The sequence below is a fragment of the Chroicocephalus ridibundus genome, chromosome 8 (genome assembly GCF_963924245.1).
Source record: "Chroicocephalus ridibundus chromosome 8, bChrRid1.1, whole genome shotgun sequence".
In the NCBI taxonomy this organism is placed as follows: Eukaryota; Metazoa; Chordata; class Aves; order Charadriiformes; family Laridae; genus Chroicocephalus; species Chroicocephalus ridibundus.
Window position 1 is genome coordinate 39,737,352 of NC_086291.1, and position 18,964 is coordinate 39,756,315.

At 52.8% G+C, this 18,964-nt stretch overlaps 1 protein-coding gene and 1 long non-coding RNA gene across 8 annotated transcripts; one reads left to right on the plus strand and one right to left on the minus strand.

Moving 5' to 3' along the window:
- Nucleotides 1-7,025: 7,025 nt before the first annotated feature.
- On the minus strand, nucleotides 7,026-8,176 carry LOC134519455 (uncharacterized). Its single transcript, XR_010072223.1, has 2 exons — nucleotides 8,049-8,176; nucleotides 7,026-7,905 (listed from the first exon to the last, which is right to left on the minus strand). It is a non-coding gene; the product is annotated as an uncharacterized LOC134519455 (long non-coding RNA).
- Nucleotides 8,177-8,346: 170 nt separating this feature from the next.
- LOC134519452 (nucleoside diphosphate kinase 3-like) lies at nucleotides 8,347-18,606 on the plus strand. 7 transcript variants are annotated; one of them, XM_063343671.1, is made up of 9 exons: nucleotides 8,347-8,726; nucleotides 9,273-9,403; nucleotides 10,030-10,131; nucleotides 10,447-10,559; nucleotides 11,019-11,151; nucleotides 13,474-13,865; nucleotides 14,655-15,039; nucleotides 15,325-15,471; nucleotides 15,833-18,606. In XM_063343671.1, the coding sequence occupies exons 1-5, from the start codon at nucleotides 8,681-8,683 to the stop codon at nucleotides 11,134-11,136; spliced, it is 510 nt and encodes a 169-aa protein (XP_063199741.1). In that variant the 5' UTR covers nucleotides 8,347-8,680; the 3' UTR covers nucleotides 11,137-11,151; nucleotides 13,474-13,865; nucleotides 14,655-15,039; nucleotides 15,325-15,471; nucleotides 15,833-18,606. The 7 variants fall into 7 exon arrangements, with proteins under 7 accessions (XP_063199741.1, XP_063199744.1, XP_063199742.1 ...); XM_063343674.1 differs by having other exon boundaries at nucleotides 8,350-8,726; nucleotides 11,019-13,865; nucleotides 14,655-14,741; nucleotides 14,856-15,039; nucleotides 15,833-18,583; XM_063343672.1 differs by having other exon boundaries at nucleotides 8,350-8,726; nucleotides 11,019-13,865; nucleotides 14,655-14,741; nucleotides 14,945-15,039; nucleotides 15,833-18,572.
- The last annotated feature ends 358 nt before the right edge of the window (nucleotides 18,607-18,964 follow it).

Sequence of the window (18,964 nt, forward strand, 5' to 3'; positions counted from 1 at the left end):
TGCCCGTGCACCGAAGCAGGAGCTGGGTCCCCCCTGCTCTCGTCTTCCTTGGGAGAGGCTGTGCTGGGGCCAGCTCCCAGCCCTGAGCAGCCCCGGCCTTCAGGCAGCATCATGCCCAGCACCCATGGGACGCCCACTGCCAGCGTGCCAGGAAAACGTGATCCCGGCGTTGAGCAGGGTGCGCTCACTGGCCCCAGCCCTGCCCAGACCAACAGGGCCCCCCCCTCACCTATCTGCAGCGCCTGGACCTCGGTCACCTCATAGGGCTGCGGTGGAGGGCTGCGCCTCTCGGGAGCCTCCATCTTCTCCCAGGCCACCCAGGGGCGGCTGGGGGGTCTCTCTGCCATCCTGCAGGACGGAGGAAAGGGGTGGGGAAGGAGGAAGCTTTGGCAAAACGCCTCGGCACCGTGGGGCTGCCGGGGGCGGCGGGGAAAGACGTGGGCTGCGCTCGGGGGCTGCTCGCCGGCTCCGTGCTCCTGCCCTGTCTCGTCGCCGTCCTGCCGGACACTGCGGGTGGGGGCCTGCAGCCACGCTGACCACATGCCGAGCCGTGGCATGTCACAAAATGAGGTCACAAAGGGCCCCGCTGTGACCCGCCACCTGGGCAGGGAGGGGCCGAGCGTTCACCGGGGCGGCATGAAAGACATGGAAGCAGAGCATCCAGAAAAAGGGGCAAAGAACATCTGGTTCCCTCCTTGCTGCAAGACTGTAGCCAAGTTTGAAATGCTCTGTAAGCGGATGGGTTAGGCATCTGCTGGGTTTAGTTGGATACAAGGGAGTCTTGAGACATTGTATGCTTGGGTAGAATAGGTAGGGAGAGGTGCTAGAACAAGCTACTTTGGTGAGAACAGGAGTTGCAAACTAGAGCCGAAAGACGAACTGAGTCTGCACAAAGACTGAGTTCAGCCAGCGGACACGGTGAGGAAGACTATCGACGACCAGCAGAGGACTCTGGCAGACCACCAATGGACATGGATGCGCATGCGTCAAGGACATTTACATGTATTAATGAGTTCTAGGTGATAATATGAATATGGTAATCACTTCTGGGAAATGTGATGAATACGTACATTCTGATTGCTCACGACCTTTGTAGTGGAGCAACTCAGCACACACACTGGGCAGAGCGATCCCCTGCGCGCCCAGCGCCGCAGTAAAGAATGCCTGCTTTCTAACACTCCAAAATTGAGTCTTAGAGAGTCCTTAATCGCCGGCTTACGGTAACACTCCAAACAAGAGGTTTGTTGGTCGGAAATAATATCGGAGTGGAAACAGGTGGTCCTGTTGATTTTTGGTTCGTATTGGCTGTAGATATGGGAAACGCCAAAGGGATCATCAGTTCATTGGGAGCAGTAAGTCATGAGAATATTTCCTCGACTGACACCTCTCTGTGTTCAGAGGGGAGGGAGGGCTGGAAGGGGGGAAGAGGGGCCTCGAGCCTGGGGCTGCTTGGCCTTGGGGCACGGCCCACAGGCACCATGGCAAAGCTGTGCCTGACCACCAGTAGAACCCGCCTTCTTGCCACAATGGTCTTCACCCTCATACGTCGGGAGTGCTGCCAGTCTCTGATGGGCCACTGATTGGCCCCACGTGGCAGGCTGGGTTCGTATTGGCTGTAGATATGGAAAATGCCAAAGGGATCAGTTGGTTACCAGTTCATCTGCCCCTTCCGGCTGGTCACAAAAGGGGGTGGCTCAGTAAGAGGACACTGCTCTCCCGCAACTCCCTTCCCTTCCTCCAGCTCTTCCCACATCCCATCAGTGGCCACTGCCAGACAGGAGGCTTCTGCAGTGACTCCTGTGCCACCTGCTGGGAAGCCGGACAGGAGGCTGGTGCTCAGTGACTGTGAGAAACACTCCTTATCCAATAACCACGGCTCTGGCAGTGATGGATACGAAGCACATTTTATTTAAACACTCTTGCAAGAATGGGTGACCTAGCAGGTAGGCACACCAGAGTTCCCGAAATAACTTCTTTTTATTCCCTATTCCTGGCCGAAGTTTCCCTCCCTCGTTTCCCCATTGGCTAGGTATTGCTGATTGTATTATTCCACACGTACTTTTCTAGTTAGCCGGCAACACAGATCGCAAGGTCTTCCATCCACAATACCACCAGAGATCCACCCGAGGCACTCGTAACGCTGAGTAGTTTCCCCTTACCTCCTTGGTCACATTCAGAGTTTCAGTGCGTGGGTGAATTCCCCCACAGGTTTGGTAGCATTCACAGCCTGCCGTGAGAAGCACGCTGTACGGTTACCAATTGCTGTGGAAAACACTGGTGGCACATTAACATCTCTGGACTCCAAGGTAGGAAACAGCAAGGAACGTGAATGACAAGGCTCATTTTCCCAGACAGTCTTTTCTTGGTATAATGCTATCATACACCACATCCCTACGGAATCTTTTGTCCACCCTAAGGGAAAAGGGACGATCTGTGCTGTGGGCCTTCCTGAGGCAGAAGCACAGCAATTGCTTTGGTTCAAACTATTAATGGTATATTTCACCCATTCTACCCGAGCATTCATCTCACCGTACCCTGTTTCAGTCTCAAATGTTTGTCTAAAATGTTTAATCTCGGTAACCGTTCCCAAAGCTGGATCATTCAGTGGTTCCTACTGTTGTATTACTGGGAGTTTAGTAGTCATAGTTGTCCCTTCCACTTGACAGCTATTTTCTAGTACGGCTATTCTAAATCTTCCCTTTGGATCTCTTCCAGACACATCTGCTCCTATTCCATGTATTAGGTTAGCCATAACATCTGCCTGGGTCATCCATGGTCCACCCTCCAATTTGGGTGGTCCACCACACTTCACTCCATTGTTCACAAGGTGCAGCCTTGGGACCCTGTGACCCTCCAAATTTCTGGGCACGGGTACTTGTTTTCGCTACTCAACTGTCTTTGGGCCTCTACTTCCCCACACTTCAGTACTTGACAGGCATCCAAGCGTACGGTCTGTGGGGTATCTCCTTTAGTGATGTTTATGATAAGCCTAACCGAGTAATCTGGGTGTGCACTTGGTAGATGATCTGGGCATACACTCCAGTTTCCTAGTGGGAAGCACAACACCGCCCCTACGACCAGTATCATCGCAAAATGCCTCTTAAAATTCATGGCGTACACAGATTTATAGCTCCCAACTGGATCATCCTGCCTCAACCCACAGCTTAATGTCTTTTTAGGGTTACTCGCAGCAGGCTGTCAGTAGAATGTCACTGTTCTACCGGATCTGTCGGTGGGGGTTCAACTGGTCCTTTTAGCTGAGTGTAATGAGTCCAACCTTTTCCCACTGTCCTTACTGCCATTTCAGTAGTGAGGAGTACTTGGAATGGTCCTTCCCACTCCGGTTGGAGCTTACTCTCCTTCCAGGATTTGACTAGTACCCAGTCCCCTGGTTTATACGGATGGACAACAAATTCCAACAGCAGAGTTTGAGCAAGGCGGCCTTTAGTTCTAAGGAAAGAGAGAGAAGATGACAGCTCCAGTATATATTTCTTAAGGAACTTGTCCTTGGTTTCAAATATGGGCACACTTTCTCTACTTCCAGTGTAAGGTAGTCCAAAAAGCATTTCATAAGGCAAGAGACCAGTATCCTTTCTAGGGGAGGTCTGGATTCTCAACAGTGCTATTGGTAAACAATCCATGGTAATTTTGTCTCAAGAACTAATTCACATAGTTGCCTCTTAATGGTTTGATTCATTCTTTCAACCTTTCCAGATGATGGGGGGTGCCAGGGAGTGTGATAATCACATGTTATCCCTAAACTTTCCATCACTCCCTGTACCACCTTGGAGGTAAAATGGCTTCCTTGATCTCAATCCACATTTTCCACTATTCCATACCTAGGAATTATTTGCTCATCACTCCTGAAGCTGTTGCAGAGACTAAGGGATAAGCTTCCACCCATCCAGTAAGGTGATCTACCAGGACTAAGAGGTACTTAAATCTGCCGACTGGTGGCAGTTCAGTAAAATCGACTTGCATACTTTGAAATGGCCTTATACCCTGGTTCCCATCCTCCTGGGGATTGTTCTCTAAGGGTCTTCTTATTTATTTTCTTACAAATAATACACCTTTCGCAGATTTGCTTTGCTACTGTGTAAATGCCAAAACATCCACACTTCCACAAAACTATATCGCACATTGCTTGCATTCCCCAATGGCTTCCCTGATGTAACACTGCCATTATTTCTCTCATAGTTTGTTTGTTAGTTAACCATTTCCTTTTCATCAGGCAGAATCCATTTACCATCTTTCTCCACTGCCCCTGCTTCTGTCATTGCTTCCTTTTCTTTTTCCGTGAATATCAATGGGGTCGTTACTGTTGGTACTTAAGAACAAGATTATAAATCTTGATTGTCCCTTGCGCCAAAGCTGCCTCTTTTGCCACCTTGTCTGCTGATCTATTTCCCCCTGCGGTAATTGAATTGCCTCTCTGGTGGCCTTTAACATGTACAACCGCTATTTCACTTGCTATTAATATATTTGCTAACACCTGTTTTACAAGTTCTTCATGTACAAGTTCTTTCCCTTTGCTATTTATTAGTCCTCATTCTTCCCAAATTTTATCAAAGGTATGCACTACCCCAAAGGCATAACGAGAGTCTGTATATATTGTTCCTTCCCCTTCTCCAATTAATTTTAGTGCCTGGTTTAAGGCATACATCTCACACATTTGAGCAGACCATGCACTAGGTAATTTCTCAGATGCTTTTACTTGTCTCACTCCATCCACCACCGCATATCCATTACAACTCTTTCCTTCTATCACTCTTGAAGAACCGCCTACAAACAAAAGAAGATGCCCAGATAGGGGGATACCCCTTAAGTCAGGTCATATCTTAGTCTGGTACTCAATTACATCTAAGCATTCGTGTGTAAGTTCTTCATCCTTTGCCTCTACGTTTCCTTTCCACAAAAAGCTCGCTGGGTTAAGGCAAGAGCTGGTAGTTAAAATCAAATCATCCTTTTCAATTAAAATTGCTTCATACTTCAGTATTCTTGAATCTGTTAGACATTTTCCCACAGTTTGGGCTAAAATGGTTTTGACTTGGTGTGGGGTGCTAACTTCTATCATTCCCCCAAAGTTAAGCTTCCTGCTTTCTTCTACTAAAAAAGCAGTTGCAGCCAGTGCCTGCACACATTCAGGCCATCCTGGAGAAACTGGGTCTAGGAGCTTTGACAAATATGCTACTGGCTGTCGTTTATCCCCCCACTCTGGAGTTAATATTCCTAATGCAGCCCCTTTGTCTACAGTTACAAACAGTTGAAAAGGTTTCTGCAAAGAAGGTAAGGCTAAAGCTGGACCTCTAATTAGGCTCTGTTTTAAATCTTCCACTAAATTCTTCTCTTCTGTCCAAACCAATCCCTTTGGTTCTTCAGCTAACAGTTTGGAATATAGTCCTTTAGTCTTTTGAGCACACCCCTCTATCCACAGCCTACAGTACCCAGTCAGCGCCCAAAATTTTCTGAGTTCCCTCTTGGTCTCTGGCAGAGGTAAGTCTACTGTTCCTTTGATCCTCCCAGGATTTATTTTTCGACTCCCTTCACTAACTAGATGTCCCAAGTACTTCACTTCTGTTTCTACATGTTGCAATTTCATTTTTGAGACCCTCAAACCTTGCTGTCCTAAAAAGTTCAGTAACTCATTTGTGGCTTCTTTTATCCTGCCTTCTTCCTCCCTGGACACCAATAAGTCATTCACATACTGAAGCAGGGCTACTCCCGATGGAGGTTTGAATTGCTCAAACACTTGCTCTAATACTTGCCCAAACATGTTAGGGGATTCTGTAAATCCCACAATAGTAATACCTTACCAGTGAACCTTGAGCTGCTGGTAGGAGTGGCCAGGGTAGTCCTCTTCCCCATTCTCTTCCCCTGTTATTCACCCCTCTTCCCCGCCCCCAAGTAACAGTCTAAGGGGTCCCACTTAGAGGCTTCAACTTCTTTGTTGGTTGAAACACCAGCGACAGTCTGGGCTGGGAACATATAAGATGGATTTGGGCATCCCCGAATCCTGAATCTATTCATCTCGACCCAGCAAAAAGCATATTCACTCTCCTCTAATGAGGGTGGTTCCTTATTATTCACATACATGTTTAAAGTCTGACAGACCTAATCTTCATCAGATCCAAATTTGGGCCAAAATACACTAGGAGGTCTTATGGGTTCTTTGGTCCAAACAAATTCAAATGCAAATGCAAACATGTCCCCCTGCGACACCCCAAAGATCCCCCGTGATGGACACGAGACCTCCAGGACATCCCTGCGATCCTCTAAGACAGACACAGGTCCCCTTAGGACACCCCTGGGATCCCTCCCAGAATGTCCACGCCCCCCTCCCCCCCCCTTCCCGGGCCCTGGCCACCCCCCCCCCCCCCAAGATGCAGTCCAAACAAAACAACAATAAGGTATCATTTATTTTCTTTTTATCACTTGTACAGGAAGAATCATTCCAAAACCTCAACATTCTCCCAAAAGGACTGTCTGGGGGAATGTTCCCGGGGTCTTTCTTATTATCCCCTTTCTCATCCCTAGGCCTAGAATTCTTATTTCCCATTCTAAACAGAGACTTTTCTTACACCTCTTCCTTTCACTTTGTCCTTCTCTGGCTGCGGCCCTCGTGGGACTACAGAACCGCAGATCCAGACTCCACACTCGCTTCGTACCGCAGTACGTCTCAGTCACTCACACACATCAAGTCTCTTAGAATGTCCCCGACCACCAAGGTAATACTCAGACAATCGAACTTTCTTACCTTGCTCCATGCACAGAGTTGCCTGGTCATACTCTCTGTGCCTACTTTGCCACCTTGTGGTTTATATGGTCTGCGGCTTAACGAGTCTTGGGATCCTGGTCAATCCCTTTGGAGCTCCAGGTGACGGTACACAAGACCGTTGAAATCAACCGGACGTGTCTTCCTGTCCTTTGGTGACAAGGACTCCTGGACGGGATGACTTCGGATCTTGGAGGAGCCCCCAAAATTGTGAGAAACGCTCCTTATCCAATAACCACGGCTCAGGCAGTGATCGATATGAAGCACATTTTATTTAAACACTCTTGCAAGAACAGTGTGACCTAGGTGTGACCTAGCAGGTAGGCACACCAGAGTTCCCGAAATAACTTCTTTTTATTCCCTATTCCTGGCCGAAGTTTCCCTCCCTCGTTTCCCCATTGGCTAGGTACTCCAGGGTTTACAGCCTGTCCGATCGCCTAAAACTACTTCCGTTCGCTCTGCCTCTGTTTACTTCTCCCCATCACCCTTCCTAAACCTCTTATTTCACCTGTTTATTTCTTCCTTTTTTTGTTGTTATTGCCCACGGTTGCTGGTCTCAGTTAAAAATTCATCCTCCCGTTAAACTACCGATCCAGCATAGACTGGTTTCTCCTTTGTCTAAAGGATGAGCTTTCTTTTCTCCAGCTATGTCATTGCAGACTGGCCAAGTTGTTCCCCTGCAAAAACAATACTTAGATTTTTCTTGCAGGAGCTCGCTGACCCAGAACTAGATCAGAAACATGGGCTTTATAAGGACATGCTCCCAGAGCCCTCTGGGGCTGAAGCGCTGCCCTTTGGCTTTGGCAACAAGGCCCGGAGAAGTTAAGAGCCCATGTTCAAGAGGTGACAACCTGGGTCAGTCAGCCCCGGAGCTGGAGGGGTTGGTCCTTCTGGGAAAGTAACAGAAGATTGGTGAGGAGGATTGTAAATACGCTCCCATGACTTGCACCTGGGGTGTTGGAAAACACATATATCACACTAATCATTGTTTAGTCTTATGTGCTTGACAAGCAGAACATCCACACTTAGATAACGCAGGCCTGTGATGGACTCAGGAGCGCCTTATCGAACATGCCTGAGACTCCTGCCCTGCTGTCCGAGAAGATCAAAGCGCAATATGCCTGCTTCAACCCCTGAAATACAGGCAAGAACAGCAGGTTCAAACTCTCTCGCTAGCAAGGGCTCTCGCTAGCAAGGACTGAGCCCCGCGGTGCCTGCATTCCCGCTTGCTGCTTCAGATATCCCCCAGTTCACAAGGTATCGAGATTAAATTTACTCTTTGCATTTCATCTGTGTTTTTGTGGTTGTTCCTGCATCCTGCCCGTCTCGGCTCACACAGTCCTCTCTCCATGATGCTCAGGAACGAGGTGGGGACCACAGCAGCTGCCCACGCAGTTTAACTGCTGCGGTCACAACGGAGATACGGAACCAAAAGAGCCTAATAAACACCCAGGGGCTGCGTGGGCCCCAGGCCCCGGGTGTCCCACCCCGCACAGGCCTCCCCGGAGCCCCCCACGGGCCGCCCCAGCGGGCTCGGCCTCCCCGGCTCCGCCCCGAAACCCCCATGCCCGGGTGGGCGCACACCTCCGTCAGCCGCCGGCACCACTCCGGCCGCTGCTGCCGCTTCTCCAGCGCCTCCTGCTCCTCCCGGCTGCAGCCTCCCCGGGGGCCCTCCGCCGCCTCGGCCGGCCGGGCCCGGGCCGGCTCTCGGGCTCCGACTCGGAGTCCGGCCAGGCGCCGGCCGTTACCGAGAGCCGGCAGGAGGCGCCAGGCCCGGCCCGTTGCCATGGGAACGGGGACAGCACCACCCTCTAACGGGCCCCGCCGGCTCCTGGGCCCCGGCACGATCGTTCCGCGGGGGGGCGGGTGTCGGGGCGGGGGCTCGGCCCCTTTAAGAGCGGCGCCGCCATGATCTGCCTGGTGCTGGGGCTCTTCGCCGGCCTCTTCCAGAGCGGTGCGGGATGGGACTGGATCTCGATCTCCCCTCTATCGCTGGGTCCCTTCTACCGCCGGGACTAGCCCCCCTCCCCGCCCCGTGCCGGCGCGGGCCCTCCGCCCCCCTTCTACCCCCGGGGCTGGGTCCCCCCGTCCCCGGCACCAGGCCGGCTTCTCCCCACCTCTGTGCCCCCCACTCCGGGACTGGGCCGGTTCCCCCACACCGTTCCCGACCGGGCCGGGCCCCGGTTCCCCCTTGTGTCCCACCCCCGGGGCCGGGCCGGACCCCCCACCCTGCATTCCCCCCGGCGGGACCGGGCTGGGACCCCCCCCTATGCCCCCGGGGTTGGGACCCCGCTCTCCCTCTGTGCCCACCCCGGGGCCGGGCCCCCCTCTGTGTCCCTACCCGGGACCGGGCCGGGCCCCCGCTTCTCCTCTGCCCCCAGGCCGGGCCCCCGCTTCTCCTCTGCCCCCAGGCCGGGTCCCCCCTGTGCCCCCGCGGCTGAGGGGCCCGGGCTGGTCTCCTTCCCCCCCGCCCCCTCACGCCTCCGCCCTCTCCCTGCAGCCTTCGGCGGGGCCAGCGAGCGCACCTTCGTGGCCATCAAACCGGACGGGGTCCAGCGGCACCTGGTCGGGGAGATCATCCGGCGGTTCGAGAGGAAGGGGCTGCAGCTGGTGGGGATGAAGCTCCTGCAGGTGAGTGAATGGCCCGGCCTGGCAGGGGGCGTCCCTGGTGCCGAGGGGCCCAGGCCGGAGCAGGGCCCCGGCTCCGCCCGTGAATCCTGGGGAGTTCCTGCTGGGGAACAGCCTGCTGTTGTCCTTTGGGCAGCACATCCTCACGGGTTGCAGAGAGGGTGGCTCCCAGGTGCCGAAACTGCTGCTGGAGGGGTGATGGCTGCTATGGGGAGTGTGGTAGCCCTTTGTTCTGTCCGTGCTCTCGTACGTGGCTGTTGTAAATGGGCCGGTGTTGCTCCTCTGACCTAGAAGCTTGCCCCCTCCATGGGGGCTTCTATAAAGAGATGCCCCCAGAGCCCTCTGGGGCTGAAGTGCTGCCCTTCTGCTTTGGCAACAAGGCCTGGAGAAGTTTGGAGCCCGTTTTCCCGAGATGCCAGCCTGGGCCTGTGAACCCCGGAGCTGGAGGAGTTGGTCCATGATGCTCAGGCTTCAGCAAAGTAAAACCATTTTACCCCTGGAAGCGAGCATCCATGCGGGAGCTTAGTTACAACACACACTGTGCAGCTTCAGCTCCACCTCTGAGTTGCAGACCTTGCCCGTTTCCCCCCTGCTCGCAGCAGACTAAGCTTTGTGCTCTTTGTGCTCAGGCCTCGGAGGAGCTGTTGAAGGAGCACTACATCGCCCTCCGCGACCGTCCCTTCTACAGCCAGCTGGTGAAGTACATGAGCTCCGGGCCCGTGGTGGCCATGGTGAGTGCTGGCCGGGTTCTCCTGAACCAAGGAACAGAAAGTAAGCACAAAGTATAAGCAGCAGTGGCTTGTGGTACGATGGAAACAAGGCAGCCTCTCTCTTCAGAGGGCCTCTCGAAGCTGTACTGAACTGCAGGGGCATTTTGTGTGGTAAATCAAATCCACAGACAATTCTGATTATTTTCCAAAATGAACTTTTGAAGACTGTTTACAGAGAGACCCTTTCTTGTCTCTCTCCCAGGTGGATCAGGCGGGGAATTTAGAGGACAGCCAAGATGAACTGTGGAAGGTGATTCTTGTTTTGCTGCCCTGTAGGTCTGGCAGGGCCTGGATGTGGTCAAGACAGTTCGCACAATGATTGGGGAGACTAACCCAGCCGAATCCAGGCCTGGCACCATCCGAGGAGACTTCTGCGTTGAAGTCAGCAAGTGAGAGCTTTGGCTTTTTGTTCCCTCAGCTTTTGTTGAACGCTGCTGGATTAGGTTTCTGTTCTGTGGGGTCTGATACCAAACCTGCTTCAGTGGACCCACTTTGACAGAGGAAGGGGGGGAAATCTGGAGGCAAAACTTGAATTATTAACATAAAAACAAGGCAAGCCCCAGGTAAACAGCCACTTGGAGCTCCTCTGGTACCAAACAAATGTTCCTCATCGTAGGAGGGAGTGCTGGGAACTGGCAGCTCCTGCATGTCCGTGACCTAAGCCATGATCAGCCTAACCACGAATGAGCTGGAAGGAGCAGGGCTGCGGGGCAGGAAAGAATGTTGTAGGAAGTCACTGGCTCAATTGGTTTAATTAAATTGGTCAAGGTGAAACTTTCCAAACTGCAGCTTCCCTTTCCCACCTTTCCCTGCTTAGTGCCGGCTGATCCTTTTCGTTTTCCCCACAGGAATGTGATCCACGGCAGCGACTCAGTTGAGAGTGCCCATCAGGAGATCTCCCTCTGGTTCCGCCTGGAGGAGCTGACTTGCTGGGAGGACACGGCCGAGCACTGGATCTACGCGTGAGAAGAGCAGCCCAAGGGGAAGTATGCCTTCCTGACCGGGCACGGGACGTTTTCATCCATTTCATCGCAGCTACTTGGGTTGGCTCTGGATCCTGCTGCGGCATCGCGTGCTGTGGTGGGGGTTTCTGTTCTGCGCATGGGTGGAGGGGTCCTGGAGCTGGTCTCTGTGTGTAACTCTGTGGCTCAGCTCCCTGCAGGAGAAGCTGTTTCTTTATTTTATCTCTCTGCTATAGTAAGTAGTTGGTATTGTTGCTTTGTTTGCTGCAGCGTCTTAAATCCTGAGTCACTCAAGGTGATTTATTGAAGTGAAAACTGGGCCCTGGGCCCTTTCCTGAGTGTTCTCAGACCTGCCTGGCACTGGAGAATGTTGTGCTTCTTGCTGCTGGGAGGGGTGCTCTGGTCACTACAACGTGGTGCAACTGATGTAATCTACCTGCATTTCTGTAGGGTTTTTCACCAAAGGCTTTTAAAGAATTTGGCTACTATAGGATAAGGGGGAAGCCTCCCCATGGGGTAAGAGCTCATGCCAAGATAAGGAATGAAGGACAGGACAAACTGCTCTCTCTCCCTTGGTGGGAGTGCTGTGTGCCAGAGCTGGTGCAAGTTCACCTGACTTCAGACATGATTATTGAGTCCATGGAAGGACAATTCACCAAATGCTGTTAAACGCACAGTTTCTCTGGCTTTGATTCCTGGCTGCGGGTGCTGGGAGTGAGAAAGCAGCTTTGCTAGCTCTGCCCTGGTTCTCAGTGGGCCTCCACTGCTGGCTGCATCCCTGGCCTGGCCCAGCGCCGTCGTTCTCAATCCATGGCAACTGACACAGCAGCCCTGTGCAAATCACGAGAACAGAAGCGTGAGAGTGAGGTGGGGATGGATCTGTAGATTTGGGCTCAGGAAGGACTAGGAGCACTATTTAGTCCTCTGTCCTGCACAGTGCAGGCTGCGGAGTCCTGGCACTGAGCTCTGGGAGGTCCTGCGATCATCCTTGTCTGATGGTGGAGCTTCCCTGCTGGGAAGGTTTCTGGAACAGTTGGACAACACCTTGACCCTGTTGTGAGCTCTGCCTGGAACATCGTACTCCTCTGAACTGTTGTCTGAGTTCCCTGCGCAGCCTTGCTGGGGCCTAAGGGCAGGGACAGCGATGTTGCACCCTGCTGTGGAACAGGGTGGAGTGATGGCCAGGGAACAAGGTCCTTTGCTGTGTGTGGGGTGAGGCGTTTTGCCCGTGCCCCAAAAGCCTGTCTCTCCCTGGACCCCCAGCTCTGTCCCTGCTGGGGATGGAACGCATGTCTCTCTGCGCTGGCCCCCAGGGTGCTGGGGCTGAGCTGGGAAGTGCCAGCAGTGGCACAGGGACGAGCACTGAGGGGACGGAGTCACTCTCCCCAGTGACAAGGTTTTCCTCAGCTGCAGCCTGAGCTCCTCCTGCTTTCAGGGCCCTCTCCAGGCGCCTCTTTACAGCTCTAAATATGTGGCAGATTCTGTTTGTTCCCATAAATCATCCATTTGCTTTTTTTAATAATAAACTCCCCTGTCTCGCCTGCTGGTTATTTTCCCCAGGGGCTGTGAGGGTGGGTGGTGGCCGGCACCCGGGTGCCCTGAGGGGGCCTGTGACCGAGTGATGCTGTCAAACTTGGCCCGCTGCCGCCATCTTGTCCCCGCCGCAGGTGTGAGGGCGGTGGTGGCAATAGGCCCGCCCTCGTCACGTGGGCGGGGCTGGGCCAGCGTCGACTGGGCGTGGGGCGTGTGCCTTTGTGACACCGGCTGGCTTTGGCGCGAGGGCAGCGCTCCCGCACTCAGTCGGCAGCGGTGAGTGGAGGGTCCTGGCCTGGCTCCGCCCGGCGGCCTCCCGCGGTCCCCGTGTGGTCCAGGGCCCCGGTGCCCCCCAGCCCCATGGCCTGCTCCCCCAGCCAACTCCCCCTCAGCACAAACTCCCCACTCACCCTATAGCCCTATGGCCTGCTCTCCCTCGGCGCAGCCGGCTCATCTCTCCTCAGCACCAGGCTCTCTGCTCAGCGCCCCCGCAGGTGCTGGGGACTGGGTGGCTCTCCCAGGGACAGGGGTGTCCAGGCCTCTGCAGCAGGGGAGTTGCCTCCTGGCCTGGGGTGACGAAGCCCAGGCTGGTGTTTCTGTCCAGGGCTGCCTAGTCGTGTCCCAGCAAGTCTGATGGGGCCGTTTGGTTTCCTTGACAGCGGTGTTTCCTTCAGCCGTTAGGAATGGGGCGGTGTGGGGTGAAGATGGAGACCTGGGGGTTGGCAGAAGTGAAACCGGCCAGGGGGGGTGTGCCAACATTGGAGGGAATTCTGGCTTGAGGAATGACTTCTTTCTGTCTTTCTCTTTAGTGATTGCAGCGAGCGCTAGCAGCACAGGCCTTTGTCATTTCCCAGGAAAACTTCAAACTTGTTCCACTGCCAGCGTCCTCAGTTCTCCTTAACCAGCTGGTGAAATCCACATCCATGCCGCTGGGGGAGACTGGTAGGACTTGGCTATAGCCATGACTGAGCCCACAGGGTTTCGTTCACAACTCTCCATGGTCCACTGAGCAGCAGCTTCTTGAAAAGGTCTCGGAAAGACAATGGAGAACAGCCCCAGGACACTGAACCACCTGCAAAAACTGTTTGAATCACACTCAATCCCTTTGAGCCAGATCACAAACGTTGTCCAGAATTTTTCTACCCAGCTCTTCTGGAGAGTTGTCAAGAGACCGTAGAAGGTGGTTCTTCCGGAGACGAGGTAAGTGTGTCCTCGTGGCCTGTGGGGAACCTGTGTTGTATCTGAAGATTTCAAAGGCTTTTTCAGTGTTGCTGTCTTGGGGCTGTTTTGAGAGGTGGCTCTGTGTTTGCTGTGAGTTGTCGAGGGGCGGAAGGAGCGTGGTCAGGCGTCCCGCAGGCAGGAGAACAGTCATCCAGGCAGGGGCCATCCTGGACATGGCCAGGACAACATCCTGGTTGTTGGGCCACACTGTCGCCAAGTGGCCACTTTGCCTTGGCTGAAATTTCACATCAGAAGGGTGATGTGTTGGTGGCAGAATGTAGGATGTAATGCCTGTTTAGTTCTGAATTGCTTGATCTAAAGGGATTTCTGGTCCCTGGCTTAGGCTAGCAGCTGCGAGCAGCTCTTTTCCAAAGAGCATCAAAAGGAGGGATGCTTCTACGATACGTGGCTGCATCTTTTTCGGGACCCTACTCTACTGCAGGTGACTATTTCCACCTTAGTGTTTGGCATTGCTTGATTGGATTCTCCTCTTTTTTCCTATTGCTCTTCAGATCTGTTTAGCAGTCAGTTGGTGGTTCATGACACTTTTTTGTGGTTTTGTTTTGAGAGTTGGGAGAAGCAGAGACAGGTCCAGAACTAGCTGAGAGAGCACCCAAAACCTAGAGACACTCTCAGACTACTGTACTAAAGGTTAATTTGTCTGAACTTCTCTGCCTTGTTGCTCTAGCCCTGATGGGTTTAATGCATGGGCTTTTGGTGGCATTGTGACAGGATTGATATTGAGGTTTTTGTCTCTCATTTCTACAGAAGTCAGGCCCTGCTGATCCCTTAGATGATGACGAAAAGGAAAGGCAAGAAGTGGAGGCTCTTGCTAGGAAGATTGAAGAAAAATATGTATGTTTTTCATCTTCATATTATGTTATTCCTCAGAATTGGCAATACTTTTCAGCTGTCAGCCAGTTAAGACTGGTTTTGTTCTCAAAAAAGATCTCGTTCTCTTTTCTGTAGTGGAGCCAACATCAGTGTCCTGTATTGGGGCCATCCCCGTGGTAACTGGAAAAGAAAGATGAACACACTGTCAATCTTTTATTGTTTAGGGTGGCAAGAGATGTAGGAAGGACCGTATTCAGGACTTGATTGACATGGGTATGGATACGACGAGTCTGACTCCTTCATCGATAATTCTGAAGCAGTGAGTACTGGGGCAGGAGTGAGGGTGGTGGCAGGCAGCTGCCGGGGGGGCTGATCTAGCACTTGGGGAGCACCTGAAGTGGGTGTGAGCCAGGAGTGTGCCAGGGCTGGGGAACGAGAGCTCCTGGGGCAACTGTGCGGCAGGAGAAGGCTGGTTAGCAGGCGAGTGCGCAGCCCCGTCTGTTCTTGGGGGACCACAAGTCCCACTCCATTCCCCAGGCAGCTCAGCTACAGACTAAAGTAAGAAAGCTTACAGTGCCAATAGATTGTCCTCTGTTATTTCCAGTACGATGAGTTTCTTCCAGCTTCTCTTACTACGGAGTATGGAGGGTTTTACATCAATTCAGGAACACTGCAATTCCGGCAAGCATCTGAATCGGAAGATGACATTGTTAAAGAGAAGAGGAAGAAACACAAGAAGAAGTGTCCCAAGGTCAGCAAGGCAGCTTTCTTGATGACTTCCTCTGTTAGAGCTCAGAGGGTTTGCTGCAGGAAAGTGTATTGGCATTCAAAGTAGGGAGAGATTTGTGAATTGGTGTGGACAAAATGGGGATGAGCACTTGAGATCCCTTGCTGTCCTCGTATTGCAGCCCCTTGTCACCCTGGAAAGTCACTTAGCATTATGGGGATGGAGAAACCAGTGTTCCTCTTCAGTGGCAATGTCTGTTGGAGACGGTCCATTTTCATAAAGGGAGCTGAAAGGGGAAAGAGCAGGAGCACTGGGCATCCCTTCACCTCCCATTGTCCGTAAGCAGGAGACGCTTTGATTCTGACTTGCTTTAAACCCTCTCCAGAAGCGGAAGTTGAAAGATGGAGGTGAAAAACTGAAGAAGAAGAAGAAAGATGATTCTTACGACAAGGAAAAGAAATCCAAGAAGTCCAAGTTCCCAAAAGCTGGGTAAGGAGCGGGAGGGAATGCTTACTGCTCGGCTCCTTGCTTCAGGGTTATAGGTGGCATTTGTTTTGCTGCAGTAGTACCTGTTGCAGTGGGGAGTGGCTTGAGAGTGTGCTGCATAAACACCACCGGGTAAAAGCCTGTTCCTTCCAAAGTGGGAGGTAAAAAGGTGGCTGACATTGAAGAGGACTGGACCCAGTACTGACCCCTGGGGAACACCACTCATCACTGACCTCCAACTAGACTCTGTGCCCCTAATCACCACCCTCTGAGCTCTGTCTTTCAACCAGTTATCTATCCACCTTACTGTCCATTCATCAAGCCCACTCTTCCTAAGTTTCCCTATGAGGATGCTGTGGGAGACCATGTCAAATGCCCTGCTTAAGTCAAGGTAGACCACATCTACCGCCCTCCCCTCATCTATCCATCCAGTCGTGCCATCATAGAAGGCTATCAGATTAGTCAAACATGATTTCCCCTTGGTGAATCCATGTTGAGTACTTCAGATAGCTTTCTTTTCCTCCACATGCCTTGAGATGATGCCCAGAATGAGCTGTTCCATCATCTTTCCAGGGATGGAGATGAGGCTGACCGGCCTGTAGTTCCCCGGCTCCTCCTTCTTGCCCTTTTTGAAGACTGGAGTGACCTTGGCTTTCCTCCAGTCCTCAGGCACCTCACCTGTTCTCCAGGACCTTTCAAAGATGATGGAGAGCGGCCCAGCAACGACTTCCACCAGCTCCCTCAGCACTCTCGGGTGCATCCCATTGGGGCCCATGGACTTGTGAATATCTAATTGATCTAATTGATCCCTCACTCGATCCTCCTCTACCCAAGGGAAGTCTTCTTCTTTCCCCGTTACTTCCCCCAATGCCTGGGACTCCTGAGGGCTGGGCTGAGCAGTAAAGACCGAAGCAAAGAAGGCATTCAGTAACTCCACGTTCTCCGCATCCTCTGTCACCAAGGCTCCTGTCTCATTCAGCAGTGGGCCCACAACTTCTCTGGTCTTCCTTTTGCTTCCAATATACTTGTAGAAGCCCTTCCTGTTGAGCTTGACATCCCTGGCCAGGGCAGCCTTGGCTTTCCTTGTTTCATCCCTGCACGCTCTGGCAGCACTCTTGTAATCCTCCCAAGGGGTCAGTCCCTTCTTCCACTTATTGTAGGCTTCCTTCTTCCGACTGGGTGTGGGATGACCTGAATAAGTCAACGGCCACCCTGCTGACCTGTGACAACCGCAAGGTGAACATGAAGCACAGCTGCAGCACCGCCGCCATCCAGGGAACAAAGAGCTGGCGGACAGGCAGCACTTCTGGGAGATCAAGATGACCTCCCCGGTCTATGGCACAGACATGGTACATGGGACAGAGTCGCTTACGGGCAGGCAGAAATGTCCAGTGCTCTTTGAGCATGCAAGCACCTTCTCCAGCAGTTCAGCTGGGCCCCATCACTTTAGGAAAGGAAATTGGAGCCGAGAGCCTTCAACTCCGGCCTGAAACCTTTGACTTTGCTTCACCAAAACCTCTGGGTGTTTTGGACTGTGCCAAGAAGAGGAGGGGAGAGCCAGAGGTGGAGTCTTAGTTGTGTTTTGTTGCTTGAAAAGACACTAAGCTTGTGCCCTTCTTCCTGGGCGGAGCGGCTGCCTGTAGCATGCAGCTCTCGGAGCAGCTCCCCTTGCCTGCCTTTTGCAGACCCCTTAGAACCGGTGTGTGACCCTCCAGGGTGCCCAGCTGCCAGTTGCACGTCACTGACTGGGGGTTTCCATGCCACTACCTGCGCTCTGGCATTGCAAAACCTCAGCTTTTCCCTTTTCTTTGCCCACTCTGGGGTGGGAGGGCCGGGATCAGGCACTGGAAGGATTTTTTTAGGCACTGAGCGGGGCTGTACCAGTGGGAACTCGCAGTGCGGGAGGTGGGATGAATTCATGGAAAGCAGGCTTTCCACTCAATGCCAGTTTTTGTTGTTTAAGGACTACTGCATCACAAGGGAGACAAAACAAACTTCTCTTCAAGGTTTGGCCAAGGCTCCATCATCGGAGTGCATTTGGACACGTGGCACGGGATGCTCACATTCCTCAAAAACCACAGGTGCTTATGTGTCGTGGTTTAACCCCAGCCGTCAGCGAGCACCACACAGCCGCTCGCTCAATTCTCGCCTTCCCCATGCGAGAAGGGTTGGGAGAAGAGGGAGAAAAGGAGGGGAAAGGAAAAGGAAAAAAACGGGTACAGTGCTGGGTTTCATCTTTTAGTGTGTGAAAGGTGTTGATATCACACTGATATTTTGCTAGTGTTTTTCCCAAGTTTGGAACTCTTCAGTTGTCCATGTTCTGCCAGCGAGGGCAGGCACACAAGGAACATAAACCAGAAGACACAGAGGCTCCAACTTGGCTGAAACTGCAAATCAACAAGATAAGCGCCTGCCTGGACACGGAAAAAGAATCCAATAAGATGTCAGAAGACCCCAGACCAAAAATCATCACTGGACTAAAAGACGCGTGGACAGTGTGTGGATCACAAGGGTACCATTGCCCAGGGATTTCTTCGTTCGGGGTCCCTCTCTTTGGAGGCACCCAGCCTGGGCTGTCCTTGCTGCTGTACCTTCCAATTACATTAATTATTTTATAAAATCCGATGCCTGAGACTCTGCTACGGGAAACCTGGGGTTGAGGAGGAGGAAGCGCACCTGGAGTAAGCGTCTGTGACACCAGGAATGGTGTGTGAACGCTCAGGCAGCAGCTTCTCCTTTAGCACAGCGCCTGAGGTGGGACGATCCCCTCCTTCGCCCAGCTCCTGATGCTGTGCTTGATGCCTCTAGGACACGACTGGCCCTTTGGGCCACCAGGGCACGCTGCTGACTCCTGTTCAACTTGCCACCAACCCAAACCCCCCGAGCTCATTCTGCAGGGCTGCTCTCCAGCCTCTCCTCCCCCAAGTTGTACAAATAACCAGGAGAACCCCATCCCAGGTGCAGAATTTAGTGCGTGCCCTTGTTAAATTTCATATGTTTGGTGATTGCCCAGCTCTCAAGTCTCTCCAGA

Bases quoted from the DNA above. Each gene is read 5' to 3' on its own strand.
- LOC134519452 (XM_063343671.1), top strand. From the start codon at position 8,681: ATGATCTGCCTGGTGCTGGGGCTCTTCGCCGGCCTCTTCCAGAGCG. The intron at 10,132-10,446 runs GTGAGTGCTGGC...GCTGCCCTGTAG, and splicing joins CCGGGCCCGTGGTGGCCATG to GTCTGGCAGGGCCTGGATGT. The intron at 10,560-11,018 runs GTGAGAGCTTTG...TTTTCCCCACAG, and splicing joins TTCTGCGTTGAAGTCAGCAA to GAATGTGATCCACGGCAGCG.